Genomic DNA, 21,806 nt, shown 5'->3' on the forward strand with positions numbered 1-21,806 from the left:
TAAGAGACCAAAGGATGGATGTTAGGATGGACCTTTGGGAGATGAAAGTTCTGGCTTTAGCTAATACCAGGGGGATGGCATTTAGAAAAGAAGTAGGTAGAAGACCCCCATGGTGGCTTTTACCTCTGGTTTAATCAGGAAAAGTGACTCTTTTTTTTTTTGCAAAAGAAACAAGCTCATAAAGACATTGACCATGCCTCGAATCTGCAGTGAACAACTTTTGCAATTAATAGCAAGGCTGTCCCTGGTGTAAGATGGCCACGGACTACCAAGGGATGATGCTTTCTTTCTCTGAGAAGAGAATATGCACACTTTGAAGGCTGCTTTGTCTGAGATTACATAGGAAAGCAAGAAAACAGCTGAAATTGAATTTCAGAAATACCAATTACCTAGGATTCAGGCTTTTAGAGTAACCAGTGTCTACTGTGAGCCCAAAGAATACCAGCTAGCTGTGAAGTTGATTTGTACTGCGATGCAAAGAATGAATGACATACAGGCAAGGCAGAGGAACAGTTGCCTGGAATCCATGTGTTTATTCTAATAAGCCACAGGGCACCTCAATTAAGGAACTTTATATAGCAGTTGTGTCCTACCGTGGTCGGGCTTTTTTGTCAATACAAAAATCAGCTCATTATCTGGAGTGTCCAGGTCTTGCAGGCTCAAAGAAAAATTGTTTATCACCACTCCCGAGCTCAGCTGCACGCGCAGGGGCCGCAAGGTCATCCTGGGAGGCTCGTCATTCTTCCTCTGATTAAAGCATAAAATATTAGTCTCACACAGATGGCGGTTTGAGAGAGAAAAAGGCACATTATTCAGAAAAAGTAATATTGGGTGCACTACCACTCACTATCAAAAGAGCATTTAATGTGTCACCATCTTTAACTTCCAATCAAAATGGTCAGTTTCATAGGACAGCAAGTCACACAAACAAAATGTCTCCTTGAAAAGAAATGGGTGGACGTTCTACACAAATCTCAGATCTTTTCCATAGGTACAATGATCATATTTTCCAGATCAAAAATATAGACACGTGGTTAGGCAAGTATGAGTAGATTTGGGGGATAAAAGGGCACATTATTTGAGATCAGAACTGTCTTAGAACACCCTAAGCATATCGCTGTCTGTGGGAGGACACTACATTTGAAAGTGTGGGTTTTTAAAGTTGTCTCCCTGCCAGTGCCACCCCTACACTGTCCCTGGAGGGTGCTGAGGTACCATATGTTTTATTTGCTCAAGGCAGAGGGTATTCCATTCTGAGTTTTCTCTTTTATCTCCCTCTCCCTGGGGTGGTAGAGCAAGCCTAAGTAGTTGCTCCAGTGAGAATAAATACAGTATCAAGGAACACAGTTCTTTGATGCTACCATTTAATGAATAAATGTATTAAAAACTTAAAAAAAGGCAACTATGCACATAGAACCACATACAATAATTTCAGGGAAAAATTGGCATGTTAGTTTTCATCTTAATATGAGATTGGCAAGGTTTTTCTGTCTGACCTTTACAAAGTGTTTTCACACAGAAAGAATAGATTTTACCCTGAAATGGAAGTTTAGATTTCAAGGTCAGAGCATCCCCAAATGCCAGCCTTAATTTTACAAATTTCCTGTAGGTTAGGGTTATTTTTTCAAATTAACCTCTAAAACTGAAGGTCAAATTCAATCTTCTTTGCCTTTGGGTTTATATAAAGCTATTTCACGGTAGGATATTATGGTCAAAGGCCCAACTTTTCCAACTTCCAAAGTCTTTACCTCGATGGTGATATTGATGCTGTGGATTTCTGAGCGACTATTTCCATCACTTACATAAAAACTAAAAATATCATGGGTTGGTTCAATGCTTTCATGAACACTCTGAAAGTAGTAAATGTAGTTTTCCAGTACATCTTGAATCAGAAACGATGCCTCTGGGTCACTGGTAGTTCCAGGGCCAAAACGGTCACCTGCATCAACAGCAGGAGAGAACATTTATCTTGGTCCTTCAATCCTTGGTTACTAGGCTGAACCAGAAAACATGACAGCATTATCAACAAAAGATGAAAGCATTTGTGAGGATAAAGGTGGGAGAGTGGAAGGAGCACAAGACTAGGAATTGGGAGACGTGGTGTTGGATCACAGTTTCTCCACTATTTTTCATCTATTAATGGATATACCTGCCCTGCTATTTCCATAGAAATCAAATCAGATAATATGCATGAAAACAGTCAGAAGGTTACTATTTTATATAACACAGAATCTGTGGTTTTTTGTTACAAATCTTAGATAAGTTTTGGGGCAATTAATGACACAATAGCAAAGATTCTACCTTAAGCTTTAGTCAATTTCAAGACAACTCTAGTTGGCGTATCCTGCAAGAGAAAACTTCTTTTTCTACATAAGAAAAGGTTGACTAGATACCTTTATATGTCAAAAACATCTCCTTAAGCATGTTTTCATTCGACCTCTCAGTCCCTTAAGGAAACAGCATGGGATGGTCCATCAGGGCTCCTGTGATGCTCAAGGACCACCCAGAGCTCAGGTGCCACTCAGGTACTGAGCTGCTCAAGGACCACTCAGTGCTCCATAGTAAATGCTCCCTCTGGTTAACTCTTCCTTTCATCCCAACCCCACAGACTGTAAAAGACCAAGGGGAAGAGTAAGCACTGTCTACATGATGGATGACTTGCCTCTTACTTGATCTGAGTCTCTCTAATGGATTGATTTCAAATTGTTATCACATTTTCTTCTAAAAAATGAGAAAAAAGAAACCCCTGTGTCTTCACACATTCCCTGGACATATCAGCAAAGGAAAGTATACATGGAGATCTAAAAGCAGCAAGGCTTTCTCTTTCCCTTTTCCACAGTCCTTTGCAAAGATCACATCATATATTAAAAGGACATTGACTTCCTGAATTGTAGACAGTGTCATATTTGTTGACCTCTCAACAGAAAGACTAGGAATTAAAAAGTTTTATTTATAATGTGTTTGAATTAAGAACTCAATATACTTTTTTTCTTCTTCAATGACATAAATTTTCCTAAATTTCATCCCTCAAATTTGATGCCTCATCACCAGAAGCATAGAGGAGTCTAATCCCAAGGACATACAGTTCAGGGTTTCCAGAAGAAACTGCTCTAATTCCTTCAAGTTCTTATATTTTCTTTCCATTGAGTGCTATAATGTGAGAAATGTGGCTTCTTTATTTGGGTCAGAAATAACATAAGGTAAATAATGCCTAAAAATATATGCAAACAGAATAATGACTTATTTTCTGCCATTTGAAAACAAGCCACCCAACAAGTGAATCTGTCACTGAAGCATTGAGCCTCAACCCTTCCAATTTTTAAAACTGCAGCTTTTTTTTCCCCCACAAAAATCGTTCTTATGCACTTCCCTTCTGTCTTAAACAAAATAGACTATATGCAAATTAAACGGCTCTCAATGCTTGCAGGCTGTCATTATGAGCATCTATTACAGCATTGCCCTGGAACACAATGATGCCCTAGAGGGAATCAAGGTGGGTCCTGTCCTGTTTGTGCTGGTACTGAATGAATGTAGACTCCATGCTGTTAGAGTTTATACTTAACAATATAATTATTCTGTTCCTTCCAGTCTTGCTAGTAAGAAGTTTAAGCTACTCTTTCTAATGTTTTTAAAAAGACATTCTTCTGATCAGCTGGATTCTAAATCTAGGTAGCTAGTTTCATATGCATAAAACAGACTTGATTCTTAATACCCATGGAGCAAAAGGCGGGGTCCTTAAATGATGTGCCTTGGGAAAATAATTTGTCCCCCTGATCATCTCTTCCTTACTTCCAGGTTCAGACTAACGTAGAGCAGCAGTTTTCCAAGCGTGGCGCTTGGACCAGCACCAATGGCATTGCCTGTGAGTCAGTGAGAGATGCAAATGCATGGGCCTCGCCGACCTCCTCCAGCAGGAGCTCTGGTGTGCTGCCCAGGAAACGGCGCTTTCACAAGCCTTCTCTGTGAGTCTATGGACATTAAAGTTTGAGAACCAGAAATTTGACTCTGGGCCAGTGGAACACTCCCCCGCATTCATTCCAGGTTAACGTAAAAACCTGCCAGGAAGGCTCAATAAGAAACCATCTGGAAGGAAGAGAAGGCCAGGGGCTACCGGCCTTGGCCGCTTCCCCTCCCCTCGTCCATGCTCATCCCTCTGCGAGAAATGCCATTTTCCCTCTGCCTACAGCGACTCACCCTAACCCTTGAGGGACCAACTCAAATGTCACTTCCTTAGGCTTTTTCCTGCCTTTCCAGGCAAAGGTAATTGTTTTGCCCTATGTCCCTTCTCAGTGCTTTGCTCCCTTCCCTGCCCTGGCATTTTATGTATCGTGTAATTTATCATCTTCGTATCTGTCTCCCGCTCGGGGCAGGGTCCGTGTCGTATTAGCCTTTACATCACTGTGTCTAGTATAAACATTTGTGGAGATAAATCTAATCCAATGATAAAGAAATGGAAGTGCACACACTGAAAGGCAAGATGGGGAAAAGACCCAAGGTTTTCTACAGGAAAGCATGGTCACAGCTAAATGAGTTTCCGGGGACCAGCCTCAACTCTCAGGCCCCACGCTGGCCACAGGCACCCTCAGTCCGCGGCCTCTCGGCGGGCGCTGCTGGCTGCGCGCGGTGAGAGCCAAGCGCTGGCGTCCGGGGTGTCACCGCAGAGGCACCAGCAGGGCGACGGCCGGGAGCCGTCTCAGCTGCCGGGCACGGCGGCCTCAGGGGCCCGCACGGGCACGTCTCGCTTCTCCTCTGTGATGACCACCCAGGGCAGTGGGCCCCGGGCAGATGGCAGGCGGGGGGATGCCGAGGAGTGGGTCACAGACAGACAAGCATGCATTTCAGTGCACGTCACGTCTTCAGGGGGAGCCCAGACATAAGCTATGGTTTGGCTAAACTACAGCGGCCTCACAATAAAGAGACAGAAATTTTATTTCCTTTACACTCAGTTCTGTGTGTAAGCCACAAGGCCCTCCATCCCCACTGCTGGAACCTGTTCCTCTATTTTTTCCCCATAACATTGATATATCTCCTAACATCTGACACAATTTTCTCATTTGTTAGGTTTCTAATCTGGCTGTCCCCCGCCCTTCCAGGATCTAAGGCACCATGAAGGTAGTGGTTTTTGTCTGTTTTGTATACTGATGTATCCCTAGTACTTAAAAAAGTGTGTGGCACACAGAAAATGCTCAGTAAATCTCTGCTGAGTGGTTGAAAGCTTCCTCTCTGCCATTTCTTTGCAGTGGTCCCATTCCTCTCAGCTGCCCAGGTCCAGGTTTAACTGGAGGCGGTCACCCCCTCCACCCTTCCTTTTTTCAGGTCTATATAACTCTACGGCAAAACTACTGCTGGTACCTGTTCCCGTGTTCTCAATGCAGCCATACTTGGGCAGAGCGCTCAGGCGAATGACGGCATCGCCTTGGAGGTTGTCCTGGTCATCAGCAGCAAAGAAATGGTGAAATGAGAGTGGGGTTCTCCCTCCCTCGTCAACCTGGGAAAGGAAAGATGCAGAGAGTCCTTGGGCGGTTGCACGTAACTGCGGTAAAAAGAACTGAATTGCAAAGTGCCGCCTAGGGTGACCTTCTGGCACCAATTTCACTGCTTTGAGGAGGCAGATCCTCCACAGACGAGATGAGGAATGTGCCTGCCGCCGGAGCCAGGCAATCTTTCAGCGCCTCGCAAAGCGACGCTCAGGCACGATGGCTCTGTCTCCCTTCAAAGTCGTGCTTGCTTCGATGATGGATCTGCTTATAAAGCAGCCGTGGCCCGCTCCTCGCCCACCTCAGCACAGGATGCCGCCTTGCTCCCACCTCAGCATTCAAAAGCCCGCAGCTAGAGCACGGTCCCCTGGACAGCGTGCGGGCGACTGTCCTGCGTGTTCCCACGCAGAACAGAAGTCCCGTTCACTCCTTTACAGTACATTTTCCTCGGCGTGCAGAGGGAAAGGGTTCAACATGCCTGAAAGCTAGCGCTTATCTCAATGTCGAGGAGGGCAATAAATCAGCGTAAGGAAGAGCGGGGGGCCGCGCCGACTTTCTCCTCCGGGCCCCTCTGCCTGCTCACCCCGCAGGCCCAGCCTGCAGGCTCGGACCCAGGCCTTCCGCGCCGAGCACCACCTGGCTACCCGCGGGGGGACCGGCAGCCTACAAAGTAGATGGGCACCCTGGCTCTGGGAATGGGCAAGGTCCGGATGGCTGTCTCAAGGCGTGGAAATGAGAAAATAGGTGAAATATCAGAATCATTTAGGAACAACTGTTTGATCAATTTTCAGTTGCGTTACAAAACCAGAAAAATTCCTCTGAGTTTCTGGCACTTTGGTAAGTACAGAGAGCAGGAAGAGGAAAGTGAATTCACTTTTATGGAACTCCTACAACGTGCCAGTACTGTATTGGTATTGTTGTTTTAATGCTATTTTATTAATCATCAGAGCAATCTTCTGGAATTACTAATATTTTAAAGATGAGGAAATTGGGGCTAAGAAAGATTACATAACTGGTCCAAGCTCACACAGCTAGTAAGCAACAGAACCTGCACTTGAACTCAGGCCTGCGTGACTTCATGATTAGGATTCATAATCTAGCAACGCCCACCCTCCCTACCCCAAGGAGCTGTCAACATGGTCTACAGTGATAAGTAGCAACTTGATTTAAGGAGTGACTCGGGGGACATTGTCCATATCCCCATGTTTTATTTGCTGCACACATTAGATTATAAACTCCTCAAAGACATATTCTATTTCTAATTTTCCTCCCACTACTAGACACCTCTAGCATTTATGTCTGGCACATAAATATTTGTTGACTAACTAAACAATGTGGATAGAATAATTTGATTTTCTGCATATAATTATTCTTACTTTTTGAAAAACTCATGATTGAAAAGAATGTATATCGTAATGCTATTGCCTTGATACTCTGGGGGAAGCACTTGGCAGCCAATTTAAAAAGAGATCCTTCATTTACATGGCCACAGTTTGCAGCTCTCTGTAGCACTCGTTGCTTATTGATCTGAGAACTGTTTACCGTGATAAGGTCAGCAAAAGCAATGACTGGAGGTGGATTCTTGACAGGAGTGATCATGATGGTGAACATCTGATTTTCCAGGCGGTTGTGGTCCATATCAGACACGGAGAAATGGAAGCTATCAGTAATCAGCTGACCGTAGGTCTCAAACACAGCTGAGTACCTAGAGGCCAAGAGAAGAATCATATGAGTTACACGGAGATGTTAAGTAAGACAACTGCTTTTTTGTTTAAAAATGGGGCCAGAAGCAATATAATCTTTCAAGGGAGCTACTGGTGAGTTACTAATTTTTAAAAAAATTTCGTTCCACATTTTAAAAATTATTAAATTTATTGGGGTGACATTAGTTAGTTAATAAAATTATATGGGTCCTCAAGTGTACAGTTTTATAATATATCATCTATATATTGAATTGCGTGTTTTTGCCACTCAAAATCAAGGTTAACTATTTTAATACAATTTTTACAAACCTAATTTTCTTGTTGTTGATGTCTTCCATTGTGAAATTGGCAACCTCTGAGATTTCTTCCACTTCAGGCCCTGAGGTTCTTAAAAGAGTCCCATACATGGGCAGAGAACTTAAATGAATCCAGATCTCTGAGTCGGGGGAAGAATCGTCCTAATCAGGCAAATATGAGGTAAGACATGAATGCACATTTGCAGAAATAAATACTTCAGTAGTTCAAGATCAAGGTGCTTCCTTCTCTGCTAACTGGAAAAGTCTCTTTCCCTCTGTGACAAAGCAACATCATTTCAAACTGCATGAAAATCCTAGTACTTACTCCTCCTAAAATGCCTTTTTGATAATCTCTTTTTTCAAGAGTAGCTCAGGATAATAGTGGGGAAATGCACTTTGGGCGTGAGGCATAAAACAGAGATGCCCTATTGTTACTATAAGAGCGGCACAGGGTTTTGTTTTGATTACAAGCATTTGTGAAAAACAAAACATGGCCAGAGATATAAGTCCTCTTTCTAAAAACACAGCTGTAGCTTTCTTTCTAGAGTTTCTGAGGATGATTTCCTTTTCAGAAACAGGTAAAATTCCCTTATAACATATAATACAATGGCAAAGTTCTGCAAAACAAAGAATGGAAGTTACTTTGCTCAGCCAATGACTCACTTTAATGTTCAACATGGTAAAATTTTTAGTTGAACAGAATCTAGGGAATGTTATGGGTTTCATTCCATCACTGAAAAGACCATTTCCCTTTCCTTCTGCATTGCTTATTGGGAAATAAAAATTTGTTTTCTGTGTTTCTACATGGATGAAAATTGAATGTCTTAATGAACAATTTCCTCTTTCTTCAAGGATATTTTTGGAAATGTCTAGAAGGTAGGCAACATCTTCTTGGGAGGTTCTCTTTAGCTATTCATCTTTCAGAGCCCTTGATGTGAACACGGGGGCACTTGACACTCTACCACAGCAACAATGAAGACGAACACTGCATGGCTCGGTGTTCTCTCAAATGCAAATGTTCACAGCTGTTGTACAGTTAGTTGAGGTCCTGGGTCAGAAATGTGAGCAGGGATACGTGTAGGTGGTGATCTGGAGGCAGCAGATTTTAATCAGTTCTCATTTCTAGACCCAGAGGCCTTTTTAAGTTGGCTGTTCAGAGCCTCAAGGCAAGATCACAGAACTTTCCATATTTTCTCACATCACTTGACACTAGCAAGGAAGGAAACTCAAATTCATTGAAGCTAAAAACTTCAGAAAATTTCCCCTAAGTTTATACTTTAAAAGTTTCTCTATTTTTCCACTTGGGTTATCAAATACAATATGCAGACTTCCAAAAGACTAGCTCCTAATATTACTGTGAGTGCTCCCTCAAAGAGAATTTTAAAAAGGCAGCTGAGAGCTCTAAGTGTTGTCTTCCAGGATGGCGATGAACTACAAGGACAGTGCTCCTGACTCTTGATTACAGGGAGTACCCTCTAAGTTCCTCACAGGCAAATTCGGCAAAGAAATACTTTTTCATGTCAGGCACATCTTATTATAATGTTCCAAATCTCAAGTGACTGCTGGGTTTGAAAGGATTTGATATCAGAAAACTTTTTTTTTCTGAAAATGCTATCATAACTTAAAGAAATTACTATTTTGGCATATCCAAGACACTGTGAGGGCAAAAACTTATAAGAACATAGAGCTTGTTCTCATGTAACTTTCCTACTTAAAGAACTTCTTACCCCTTCAATATTAATTCATTTTTTTCATTTTCCTTTTATTATTTATAAGTCTATTATCTCACCTATTCAACAAGGGAACTAGGACTTTGATAAATAATATTTGTCTATGTGATTCTCCTTTATCCTGTCCCTGAGTCTACCATTATCCTGAAGCTTGTTTCTCATCTCATTTCCTTGAATTTCATGATATAGTTTGATAGATTACTACAAAGTATTTTAGTGTGTGTGTTGTTGTTGTTTTGTGGGGTTTTTTTAATGCTTATGAACAAGGAGTTAGACTCTCCTCTTGTGGGATTTATTTTTCTTTTTACTTAATAGTGGAGTACTAAGAGCCGTCGATATTGTTTTGTGTAGCAGTAGTTCATCTGTTTTGAGTGTTCTCTAACATTCCACAGAGGAAGTGTACTACAAGTTATCTGTTATCCTGGTGATGGGCATTTATTTGGCTTTGATATTGCAAATGATATTACTATGAATGTTCTTGTGCATATCCTTTGGCGTAAATGTGTAAGTTTCTCTTGCATAGAATCTAGGAGTGAAATGGTTAAGATATATGACATTCATCCCAAAATGGTCATTCCAGTTACACTTCCATCAGCAAAGATAAAAAACTACCCGCAGACCCATTTCCTCTCCAACATTTGGGTGTTGTCCGATTTTTAAATTTCTGCCAATGTAGCAGGTATAAGGTGCTATGTAGTCTTAATTTGCTTTCCCTAATGACAAAAACGTGTGTATCTCTTCTTAGATGCACTGGCCCTAGGAGTTCATCTTCTGAAATTCCTGTGAATGTCTCTTGTTCATGTTCCTATTGGATTATCTTTTTCTTTTTGATCTGTGCATGTTATCTTAATTCTCTGTTATTTTTGGTTATATGTGTTACAAATACCTTTTCCCAACTTTTAACTTGTCTGTTTTCTGTATTTATGTTGTTTTGGGAAACAAATTTAATTTAAATATAGTCAAATTTATCAATCTTTTCTTTAGAATTAGCACTTTTTGTTTCTAGTTTAAGAAATTCTTCCCTTTCCCAATGTCATAGAAATATTCACCTCTACCCTAAAAAGAATTATAAAATTTTGCTTATGACATTTAAGTACTTGATTTGCCTGGAGTTAGTATCTGTACGGTGTGAGGTAGCGATACAAGTGTTTTTGTTTTTCCATACAAATACTCATTTTGTGCAGATCCATGTCTTAATCAGTTTCTCTTGTTCCCACAGATCCAGCTTGCTATATCCGTTTTATATTATGGTTCCACGTGTGGGTGTGTTTCTGGACTCTCCAGTAGATTCCTGTGCTACACTGCTTTAAATAGTGCAGCTTTATACTCAATCCTGATACTATAGGGCAAGCGCCTGCCCTCCTATCATACTTTTTCAAAATTTTGGCCCTTTGTTCTTCCTTATATATTATAAAATCAGCTTATCAAGAGCTATAAAAAGTCCATTGGGTTTTTTGATTGAATCTCAGTTCAATAGAAAGATCACTTTGTGGGAGAATTGAAATCTTTCCGACACTAAATCTTCTTACTCATGAAAATGGCAAACATATCACTTATTTAGTGCTTTTTAAAATGTCTCGTCAGTGAAGTGATAAATTTTCCCTGCAGAAGGACTGTCCGATTTTTGTTAGATTTTGTCCAACAAACGTGATTTTTGTAATGCTGTTATAAGAGGTGTCATCTTTTTAGTTACATTTACTGGCTCTTTTTTGCTTATGTATAGCAATGCTCTTGCTTTGTTGATCTGTCTGGTCTCTTGGTAAATTCTCCCTTTATTTCTAGTACTTTGTCAAAAAGATTCTTTTGGATTTTATAGTCAGTCCTAGCATTCATTATCCCTAGAATTTACACATCTTTTGTTACATTTATTCCTAGATGTGTGTTATGCAATCTTATGACAGATGGTATCATATTTTGAATTATTGTAGCTTGGCTGGTACATATAAGCACTATTAACACTTTAAGACCAATCTTATACCATTCTCCCCATATTATAGATGAAAAAAATTGAGTCCTAGAGAGTTAAGTAATTTGCTAAGGGTTTCTAGGCTAGTAAGTGGTGAGCTTGGATTAAAACCTACATCTGTTCTAACTACAAAGTCCCACCCCTCCCTTCCTGTTTAGTTGTAGTGCATAGCAAACTGTGTAAAAGGAATCACCATTAATAAGCAAATCACACAGAATCCCATTTCTATCTTATGTCTCTCCCAACATCTCATTAATGAACTCTAATTAAGAATAGGCTCACCTCCTCCTATCCCTTTATATTCTGCTTCATTTATGACCAGATTTCATATGGCTTTTCCAACCTTTCTGGATGTTCACTGCCAACTCACTAACTATGCGTATCTGGAAAAAATTTCCCCATTACACTAAGTATAAAATTCTTCTACAGCCCTCAGAGAAAGTTAGTATATGCCTTAGCTAAGTCTTTAAAATATGCTATGCTTTCAGCAGGCTAGGACAGTTCTTTCTGCTCTAGTGGGTAAATTCACATTCAATCTATTTCTGAAAATACACATTCAATTGCCAATGGGCTTGCATTTTATATGCAGCTTATAATATGCAGTTAATGGGCAGGAACTGCTCCTGGAGTACAATTTTGGTCTGTCAAACATTTTTCAAGCCTTGGTGATCTATTGATTAAATCTGTATTCATACATTTTTGTGAATTCATGAGTTTTATAAAATTCAAGACCATAACCTATGGTAAAAATCACCTGTCAATTAAAATAACAAAAACAAAATCAAAACTGTTCTGAAACTGTACTAGACCCATGAGAAGAATAGGATGGAATACAGTTTCCCATAATTTAAGAAAAGACAATCTGAAGGGAAAATCTGTGCAAAAGCAATTAAAGAAATTGTTCCCAGGCCACTGCTTTATCTTTTATGCCACTACTCAGGACTAGATTTTATAGCCAGACTCTTTACCCCGGTAAAGGATTACTTAAAACTACATAGTGGTTTTTTTTTAAGGCTGCCCTGGCCGGGTGGCTCAGCTGGTTGAGAGTCATCCCATACATCAGAAGGTGGCGGGTTCGATTTTCGGTCAGGGCCCATACCCAGGTTTCAGATTCCATCCCCAGTAGGGGCGTGTGTGGGAAGCAACAGATCAAAGTTTCTCTTTCTCTCTTTCTCTCTCTCCCTTCTTCTTTCTAGAAAATCAATAAAATTTAAAAAAGGCCTGGTCATGGGCTGGAATTTTAAGATTAGTAGAGAAAAAATTCAATACTAAGAACGACTACGATTCGGATAAACATTCTTATTTTCAAGGCATTTGTCCAAACTTCTCATTATTATGTTTACTTATTGAGTTCATATCTGTTTACAACATACATAATTGAAAAATAAAATGAATTAGCCTCAGTATCCTTAGCACCTGAGCTAAATCAAAGAAAGAAGGTGAGTTCAGTTAAGAAGGATCACTTATCAAGATAAGGGCAGATGAGGAAAAACCAACCTAAGGTCCATGAACTCACCCTTGTTCCCTCAACCGCCCTGCTTCTCCTGGGGCCCAGAATGGAGGCTGATTGAGAAACCCGGCCCGGGAGTCCGGCAGGGGCACCGCCAGGGGCTGAGCCAGGCTTCTGTCGAGAGCTGGGTGAGGCCAACGCTGGTGAGAGGGGGGCTTCCTCTCAGAAACGCGGGCCATGAAGCACCGTTACCTATCAGTCACTGACCAGGTAAGTTCTAACATGTTCTTTCCACAGCATTCTCATTTGAAACATTATGGATGGAATTTAAAATATGGGGACTTGGGCCTTTTGGACACTGGCACTGTTTCCTGTTGCCAGTCACCCATCTCTACACACACTCATGTTTTCACCAAGGCTTGCTCATCCCCTTGCCTGTGGTGAGACACCGAGAGCCGCTGGCAGAGAGAGTAACTGTTCCAAAGAGCGGAGCTGCAGGACAGCTGGGAAAGGAGTCCCTGAGGGGCCGCACGCCCGGAGCCCCAGGTGCCGGGCCCGCCACTGCCCGCTAGTGAGCCCGGCCAGAGAGAACGGGGCAGGCGGAGCACTTACGACGTAAGCGAGGTGCGATCTAGTGATTACGGCTGTGCTCTCGCTAGCGACGGTCATGCTCAGAGAGGCCCCGGCAGCCAGCCGAGGCGCTCGGGCCGCTGGCGCGGACACCTGCACTCTCAGGTTCACGGTGGTCGCTGAGAGGCCATCTGTGACCGAGATCTCCATGCTGTCTTCCTGTGCAGAGGAGCCATCGTGGAGATACTGCAGGACATTTTTCTCAATATCCTCATACGTGAAAGTGTCACCTTTCAAGAATAAAACACATGACCGAACCAATGACTTCTGGGAATGACACTTTTCACTTATATATCACCTTTGATGTCAGGATTTCAAAGTACGTATAGGCTCACAAACTGGGAGACGTGAGCTAATTAGCCCAGGCAGCCACCCAACACAGAATTCCCTCTCTGTGCCCTGGAGGGGGTACCTAGCCTGGCCTTCAGCGCCCCCGGGTGGACGGCTCACTGTGTCACAAGGTGGCTGGTTCCACGGGGCGGCGCTATTGGTTTTCCCCTTCAACCGGCCTCTGTAAGACCCACTCATCGCTCTGCTCTAGAGAATAACGGATAAGCCTCTATTCTTTATGTCAGTCCTTCCAGTAGCTAATCTGGACACTAAGAATTGTTTGAAAAAGAAAATAAATTATGCTGAATGAACCCGTAAGAGGTCTTTGCTTTGAGAGCATAAGATTTTTTAAAATTAAAAAAATATCTAAAAATTTATAAAATATACTTGAAATTAGAAACTCAGGCTAAGTCTAGAGTACTAATTCATGATAGATTTGCTATGCGCTGTGTGAAAATGTTTCTAGGTCATGTCGGTTTAGGAAAAATAGGTTTCAACAAAATTTAAAACTTTTCCCCCCTGACTTTACTTACGATCTGTTTTTGCCCATCACCATTTCTCCCCTCTATGCCCGCTTCCACCTCGCCGCCGCCCGGCAAGCATCGCTGTTGGCCATGTCCGTGAGTTCCCTCTCTCATTTGTTCTTTTTGGCCCCCCCCCCCCCCCCCCGAGCTGTCAGCCTGCTCTCGCTCTATGAGTCTGTCTCTGTTTTGCTTGGTAGTTCAGTTTGTTCATTAAATTCCACATATGAGTGAAATCATATGGCACTTGTCTTTCTCTGACTTTTAAACTGCAGGATTTATTAGAATTTTAGAATCTTTAATATACAATATTAAAGCTTCTCAAAATTGTTTGGTCAAGGAGCCCGTTTTATGAGAAATGCCACTTAGTGTCATGGGTCCCAACAATTCCACAGAGCACAGTTGAGGTATTGGTCTCCTTAGATGTTATTTTCAACTCTATTTCCTGATAGATTATTGACTCTCATCACTGGTATGTTATGTAATTAAACTAAAGAATTTATTTATTCTCTGTATTACTCTTTCAACATTGTGTTATGGTGATTTACTGGTGCTAGTGGCATTGTGCTTAAAAAAGTAATAAGACTGATAAGTTTATTGTAACACATTAAAAAGAACATTTCACAAACATCTTTGGATCTCTATGTTAATTACACAAATAGAGGTGAAATATAATGCTCACAAAACTGGGCTATGACTATCATGATCCTAAAGTAGTTCCCTTAGGGTACTAGAAATCTATTCCAATAACCCTTCTTTTGTTCAGTAAACTTGTAAAAAACCTGCCTTTGTGACTCCCAAGTGCCTACTGCTTGTTCTCACAAATTCAATCTGCCTTCAAGGTCAAAGACCTGCCCCCTACCTCTGCAGGGATATTCAGAATAATGCATTTTTACATGACAACTAGGAATTATATAAAGATTTTGAGAAAGTAAAGACTGTCAGAATAAGCACATAGTATCCCAAGGTGATGACTTTCAAAAGGATAATATCTACGTTGATATATAAGAGATGAGTATTAAAAATTAGATATAGTTATATTCTTTGTGTTTTCCAGTACTTTCTAAACAACCAATATATATTATTTTTTATAACTGGAGAAAGCACAGTAAATATTATTCTGGAAAGCTGGTCATATTACCACACTGTTATATTGCATAAATACTAGTTTAATAATGTGTTTCCTTTTTTATGAATGAAGACACATGTAGTTCACACTATTAGAATCACAGTGCTATAAATACCGTGAAGATTTACATACCACAGTAAGGGAAACAAATTCATGTCCATGAACAACCCATAGGAAAGTGGCAGCTGACAACTCATATGAGGCTGTTCAAAATGCGTTTACCCCAGGTTTCAGAAATCAACCAATTTCACCTACAATTTGAGGAAACAGCTTCATAGTTTTGGGCATGGGAAGTGGCACAGAGAAGGAAGTCCCAAATATTTCAGCCAGTGGACTAAACACTGAAGTTTTTTTTCCTTTCTAAGTATCTCCTCAGAGTTTGTCCCACAAAATTGCTGACTTCTTGTCTGAGACACGCAAAACTGACGGTAGAGCAAGAAACCCCCCGAGCAGGTGAGGGCCAGAGCGAGCAGCTACCTGCGGCCAGGGGCCCTGGGAGCTCGGCTGTGTCCTTCAGGAGCACCCCGTGCTCCGGGGGCTTCCGCAGCTCAAACAGGAGCTCTTCAGGCGCTGTGCGGGCGCCTCCTCCTGCCCACTGCAGTCCTGCAGGCCGGGGAATAAGGGTGGTGAGAAAGTGTGCACATTAAAAACCGCATTCTCGCGCCCGGCCAGGGTGGCTCAGCGGCTGAGCATCCACCTAGGATCCAGGAGATCGCGGTTCCACCCCCGGTCAGGGCCCATGCCCGGGTTGCGGGCTCGATCCCCAGTCGGGGGCGTGCGGGAGGCAGCCGATCAATGACTCTCTCATCATTGATGTTTCTCTCTCTCCCTCTCCCTTCCTCTCTCTGAAATCAATAAAGATATATTTTTAAAAAACAACAACAAAAAACCTGTATTCTCTGTGTTAATTGAAGCTACAAGCCAGGCTGGAAGCCATGTTGTGGGTAATTTGATAGCTATAGGAAAACATTATTTAATTCCAATCAACCACAAAAGAGAGAAAAATACTATAGTCCATCCCCAAATTACAAGCAGGTGCTTCCACAAGTTAACTTGTAAGTAGGTAGTTCTGAACTCAGAACACCTTTTTTTCCTGCCATTCAAATGAGAATAGGGAAACCTATAAAAAGATCAGTCCCGACCGGATCGGGTAGGTTTTCTTCCAGAAACTACCCCCAGGAAACTGTTTTGCTTTTCATTGTTTCTTCCCATTTTCTTTCTCTGAATCTACGTAAGAGCCAAGTTATTTTAACAGTGGCTGCTCCAGCCATCACTGCAGCGAGAAGTAGGGTGAAAGAGACAGTTGTCTTTGTGCATATAGTTTGTTTCTAAGCTGGGTGACAATTAATTTGAGGCCAATACCCACATGTAGAACCTGGATAAGGACTGGAGAGCACACCTAACAAAACGAGATACACCCTGTTTGCTCTTACGATGTCCTTGGTGAAAGCATACGCTTCTAAAGAGGGGGTACACTAACGGGCAAATCAAATCACATGCCAAGGAACTGGCCACCACCAGCTCTTCGCAACTTCCGAAGGCTATTGTGACCTGTCATTCCTCCTGCTGCTCTTTACTTTCTAAATAGGAAACGAAGGGAGTCATCGGAACTGCTCCCCCGTTCTCTCCGCTCTCCGTTACTCTACACTTTAGTGAGGGCCACAAATCAGTCTCCTGGAGGCTGGAAAATAAATTCTGTGTTGGAGCCCACCACTGAGCACTGGCCTCTGAAGGATTTATCCCCCTCTCTCCCTCTGCTTCTGTCTCCAAGGCATAGGGCGGAGGGAAGGGTCCAGAGGCGGGTGCCGGCGCCTTCTGGGAGCGGGGGTCGTTACTTCTCGGTGACCAGCTGGGGTGCGAACAGGACACTGCTGAAACACGGCTCCACCGCCACAGCCATTTCCTGTGGGGCTGCAGCTCTTACCCACAGGCGTCCTGCCGCCGGGGCGGACCTGGAGCAGCGGCGCTGCGGCCTGGGCCTCCGGGGGGCGCCGGCCGGCCTGAACGAGGTGAATGGTGAGGGCCATCTCGGGACTCGTGCGCTCTCCGTCCGAAGCTAGAAAGGGCAGGGACACACACTTAGTGCTGCCGGCACATCGCCTTCAGGCTCCTTCCGCAAACGAGTAGCCAGAAGTTGTACAGATGCTTTGAAGAGGTGCCGACAACGGGAAAGCAAGCAAGACACTGGGCGCTCTTCTAACACAGCCTCTCCTATGGGGGACCGAAGGGGCAGGGGCCGCAGCAGCAAGTCCACTCCGAGAAGCAAGTGGTAAGTGTTAGGGCAAGGAAAGCAATACAAAATTTGTCCCTTTAGATGAAGCTGGTAAAGGCTTTTATTTAAGGAATTATTTTTTGATTAAATTCAGCCTTCCAATGTTCCAGAGAAATTTTTTTTCAAGAAATCTCTTTTAGAAATGACGTGTTTATGTCCCTTGAGAAAATAACTTTTGAAGAGGACAGGAAATGTCCATACAAATGTCTCTAATGGCATTTGTTTGGAAGGGAGCAGACCCATTTTTCCCTGGTCATTATGCACAATGCGGCAAATGTAAGACACCTTCGTGAACAAAACAGTGACTTTAGATTTTATTTCCCTGGGTTATCTGACATCCAAGTGAATACTGATCACCTGAGGGAAGTGAAAGCAGAATTGCCTGATTCTTTACTCTTATTTCCACTTCCCCACAACTTAACACACCCTCTCTTCTCTAAAAGCCAGGAGGATTGCCTGGCCACCAGCTCATCAATGTGTTTATTTGTAGTGGCAATTGAGAGAACTGTACTATTGATTATTTTATTTTATTTTTACTTATTTTTAACTTTATTTACTATTGACTATTTTAAATGTGTGCTATGCTTGTATACGGGTTGGTTATAACAAACTGGTTTCCTTCTTCACTTTCATCTGTACTTAGTAACAGTCAATAGGAATCTTTACTTTGCTGAACTTAAGCAAAGTAAAGCATTGCTCAGTGACTCCTAGTAATGGTTCCATTTACATTTGAGATGTCTCTTTTCCTTGAGGACAGATCTAAAAGATTTGCCTGGATTTTATAAGGTACATTCCATATCCAAGAGAAGTCCAGAAATAGCCCCATTAAAGGAGAGAAGACACAATTCCTATAGGAATAAAGGTTTTAGGGCTCTGGTCATCCAGTCAAATGTCAAAATTATTGCCTCTGATTCCTTGTTTAGGCTCAGTCTTCTCTCTGGATCCTCAAAGGTAAGAAAAGACAATTCTTAACTTCTGGGGGTTTGTGGACAAACATATTAACTTTTCATAAATTTTCATAAATTTGGAATTTTCTGAAGTCCTTGGAATCTAAATAACAAACCCCTCAGTTAAATAAAAACAAATAATTGCATAATATAATTTTAATTTTTTTAATGTTTTACATTAATTTTATTTTTTTAATGGGAAGACCTCAGGGAGCTTTCAACATCCTTACTTACAGAAAGGAAAGGAAAGGCCCCAAAACTTAGAGCTTTGGTCATATCACACAGCTATCACTATGACCAAGGTATATGTTTGCCCTCATAAATAAATGGAAGAAAGCTATTTTCTGGTACTTATTACCAAGAAAATGTATCATGTGGGTACAGGGTTTTGCAAGCAAACATGAGAGCTTACGATCCAAATGTTAGCAATTACATGGCCAGCCCTCTTTTTAAGCAGCGTTTCTGATTTCTCTAGGAAACAGTCAGACTGTCTCTTTGGGTCAGATGCCTCCCGTGGGCACCATTCACCTGCTGTGTTTTCCTTGCTCAGGACAGTTCTGCACAGTATCTGTGCTTATCTCGAAGCAGCCAGCTCAGGAATATCAGCTTTCCTTCCTGTCTTAGCTGACTAACCAAATGAGCTGTTCTCCTTTGTTCTATGGCTAATATTGCCAGGGTATGGGCTTGTTGTCACCTTAATTCATTATGTGCCCAATTTAAAGTTCTCTCTCACAAAATTTTCCTAAAGGTGATGGCTTCCTTCCTACCAGACCACAAAAGTTTTTCTCCTTAAAAAAAGGAATCTCTTACACCCTTCACAACAGTTAACTCAAAATGGGTCATAAACCTAAATGTAAACCACAAACCTACAAAACACCTAGAAGATAACACAGGAGAAAACCTAGATGACCTTGGGTTATGTGATGCCTTTTTAGATATAAGACCAAAGACATGATTTATGAAAGAAATAATCGATAAACTGGACTTCATTAAAATAAAAAACTGCTCTGTGAAAGATAATATCAAAAGAATAAGAGGACAAGCCACAAAATGGTAGAAAATATTTGCAAAAGACACATATGATGTAGGACTGTTAGCCAACATACGCAAAGATCTCTTAAAACTCAACAATAAGACAGCAATCTTATTTAAAAATGGCCCAAAGACTTCAACAGACACCTTACCAAAGAAGATATACAGATGGCAAATAAGCCTATGAAAAGATGCTCCACATCATATGTGAGCAGGGACACACAAATGAAAACAACAAAGAGATACCCTACATTCCAATTAGAATGGCCAAAATCTGGAACACTGACACCACCACACGCTCAAGAACTCTCATACACTGCTGATGGGAGTGCAGAGTGGCACAGCCACTTTGGAAGATAGTTTGGCAGTTTCTTATAAAACTGAACATACTTTTACCATATGACCCAGCAATTGCACTCTTTGGTATTTACCCAACGAAACTGAAAATTCGGGTCCACGCAAAAACCTGCACACAGATGTTTATAGCAGTTTTATTCATAATTGCCAAACTTGGAAACAACCAATATGTCCTTCACTGGGTGAATGAATAAATAAACTGTGGTACATGCACACAATGAAAGATTATTTAGCACTAAAAAGAAATGAGCTATCAAGCCGTGAAAAGACATGGAGAAATCTCAAAGGCCTATTATTACTAAGTGAAACAAGCCAATCTGAGAAGGCAACGTATTGTATAATTCCAACTCATGACACTCTGAAAAAGGCAAAATTATGGAAGACAATAAAAAGAATATCGGTTGCTGAAAGTGAGAGGTGGGGTGGGGGAGATGAATGGACAGAGCACAGAGAATTTTTAGGGCAGGGTATATACTCTGATGATATTATAATGATGGGTAAATGTCATACGTTGGTACAAACCCAAAGATTGTACAACACCATGAGTGAACCCTAAAGCAAACTATAGACTTTGGGTGATTAGGAGATGTCAATGTAGGTTCACGCTTGATAAAAGGTGAGTGATTCTGATCATGGGAGAGGGTATGCTATGCATGTGGGGGCTAAGGGGTATAGGGTAAATCTTTATACATTTTTGATTTTGTTGTAAACCTAAAATTGCTCTAAAATTGTCTTTAAAATAAAATTTTTAAACGATCATTCAACATTTTTAAAGAAAGAAACCTCAGGCACAAACAAAATAAATTAAGGTCAGCCAAAGGTCCATTTCCTTTACTCTGTAAAATAGGTTCAAGGTTCAGTTAATTTTAAGGCCCAAGGAAGTTAATAGTTAATCCCTTTACCTATTCAAGTTTTCAGGGAAAATTTGAGGCTTGGAAACTAAACTGGAACACTATATGTGCGTGTTTTTCATGACCAACACAATCCACACCAGACTAAACTAAATATCCCATACTCAGAATCAGAAACGTGCACCAACACCTGGTACTACTATTTACCAGGTGTAGAGACCTAGGCACATGACTTACTGTAATGACCCCCAGTTCCTCAGCCTTAAAATTCTAAAAATAATACCCGTCCTTACAACATTGTTACAAGGATTAAATAAGACAACTTATATTGTAAATTTATTTGTTAAAACATAAACGTTATAATCTATTGTATAATATCACTGACTATATTAATTATCTAGAAGTCTCTCACTAGAAATGAGCTGATACTGGGTTCATAACCACAATGACACAACACTAGAAAAAGAAATAAAAGGCATCCAAATTGGAAAGGAAGTAAAACTGTCACTATTTGCACATGACATGATATTATCAAAAGCACAATAATCAGCAAGTGTTGGTGAGAATGTAAGAAAAAGGAAACCCTTGTGCACTCTTAGTGAGAATGTAAACTGGTGCAGCCACCATGGAAAACAGTGTGAAGGTTCCTCACAAAATTAAAAATAGAGCTACCATATAACTTAACAGTCCCAATTCTGGGTATTTATCTGAAAAATAAAAAAATGAAACCATGAAAATACTACTTGAAAAGATATCTGCATCCTCATGTTTACTGCAGCATTATTTACAATAGCCAAGGCATGGAAACAACCTAAGTGTCCACTGATGGATAAGTGGATAAAGAAAATGTCGTGTGTGTGTGTGTGTGTGTGTGTGTGTGTGTATGCATATATATATAATGGAATATTATTCGGCCATAAAAAAGAATGAAATCTTGCAATTTGTGACAGACAACATGGATGGACCTTGAAGACAAACCATATGATCTCATTTACATGTGAACCCTAAAAAATGAACAGATTAGTGGTTGCCAGAGATAAGGGATGGGAGGTGGGTGAAATGAATGAAGATGGTCAAAAGGTACAAACTTCCGGTTATAAGATAAATATATGGCC

The 21,806-nt window shown here is 41.3% G+C and overlaps 1 protein-coding gene across 1 annotated transcript in view; it reads right to left on the reverse strand.

Annotated features, from left to right (window-relative positions):
* Positions 1-21,806, reverse strand: part of FRAS1 (Fraser extracellular matrix complex subunit 1) — a 402,680-nt gene that overhangs the window by 75,866 nt on the left and 305,008 nt on the right. Inside the window, exons 36-43 of the mRNA XM_087826788.1 lie at positions 17,157-17,288; positions 15,710-15,835; positions 13,235-13,482; positions 7,490-7,638; positions 7,020-7,182; positions 5,353-5,488; positions 1,749-1,939; positions 594-747 (exon numbers count right to left, since the gene is read on the reverse strand). Of these exons, the coding sequence (XP_087682914.1) occupies positions 594-747; positions 1,749-1,939; positions 5,353-5,488; positions 7,020-7,182; positions 7,490-7,638; positions 13,235-13,482; positions 15,710-15,835; positions 17,157-17,288 (1,299 nt within the window). The remainder of the gene's footprint in view (positions 1-593; positions 748-1,748; positions 1,940-5,352; positions 5,489-7,019; positions 7,183-7,489; positions 7,639-13,234; positions 13,483-15,709; positions 15,836-17,156; positions 17,289-21,806) is intronic.

This window comes from Miniopterus natalensis, chromosome 1 (assembly GCF_054644295.1).
Source record: "Miniopterus natalensis isolate mMinNat1 chromosome 1, mMinNat1.hap1, whole genome shotgun sequence".
Taxonomy (NCBI): Eukaryota; Metazoa; Chordata; class Mammalia; order Chiroptera; family Miniopteridae; genus Miniopterus; species Miniopterus natalensis.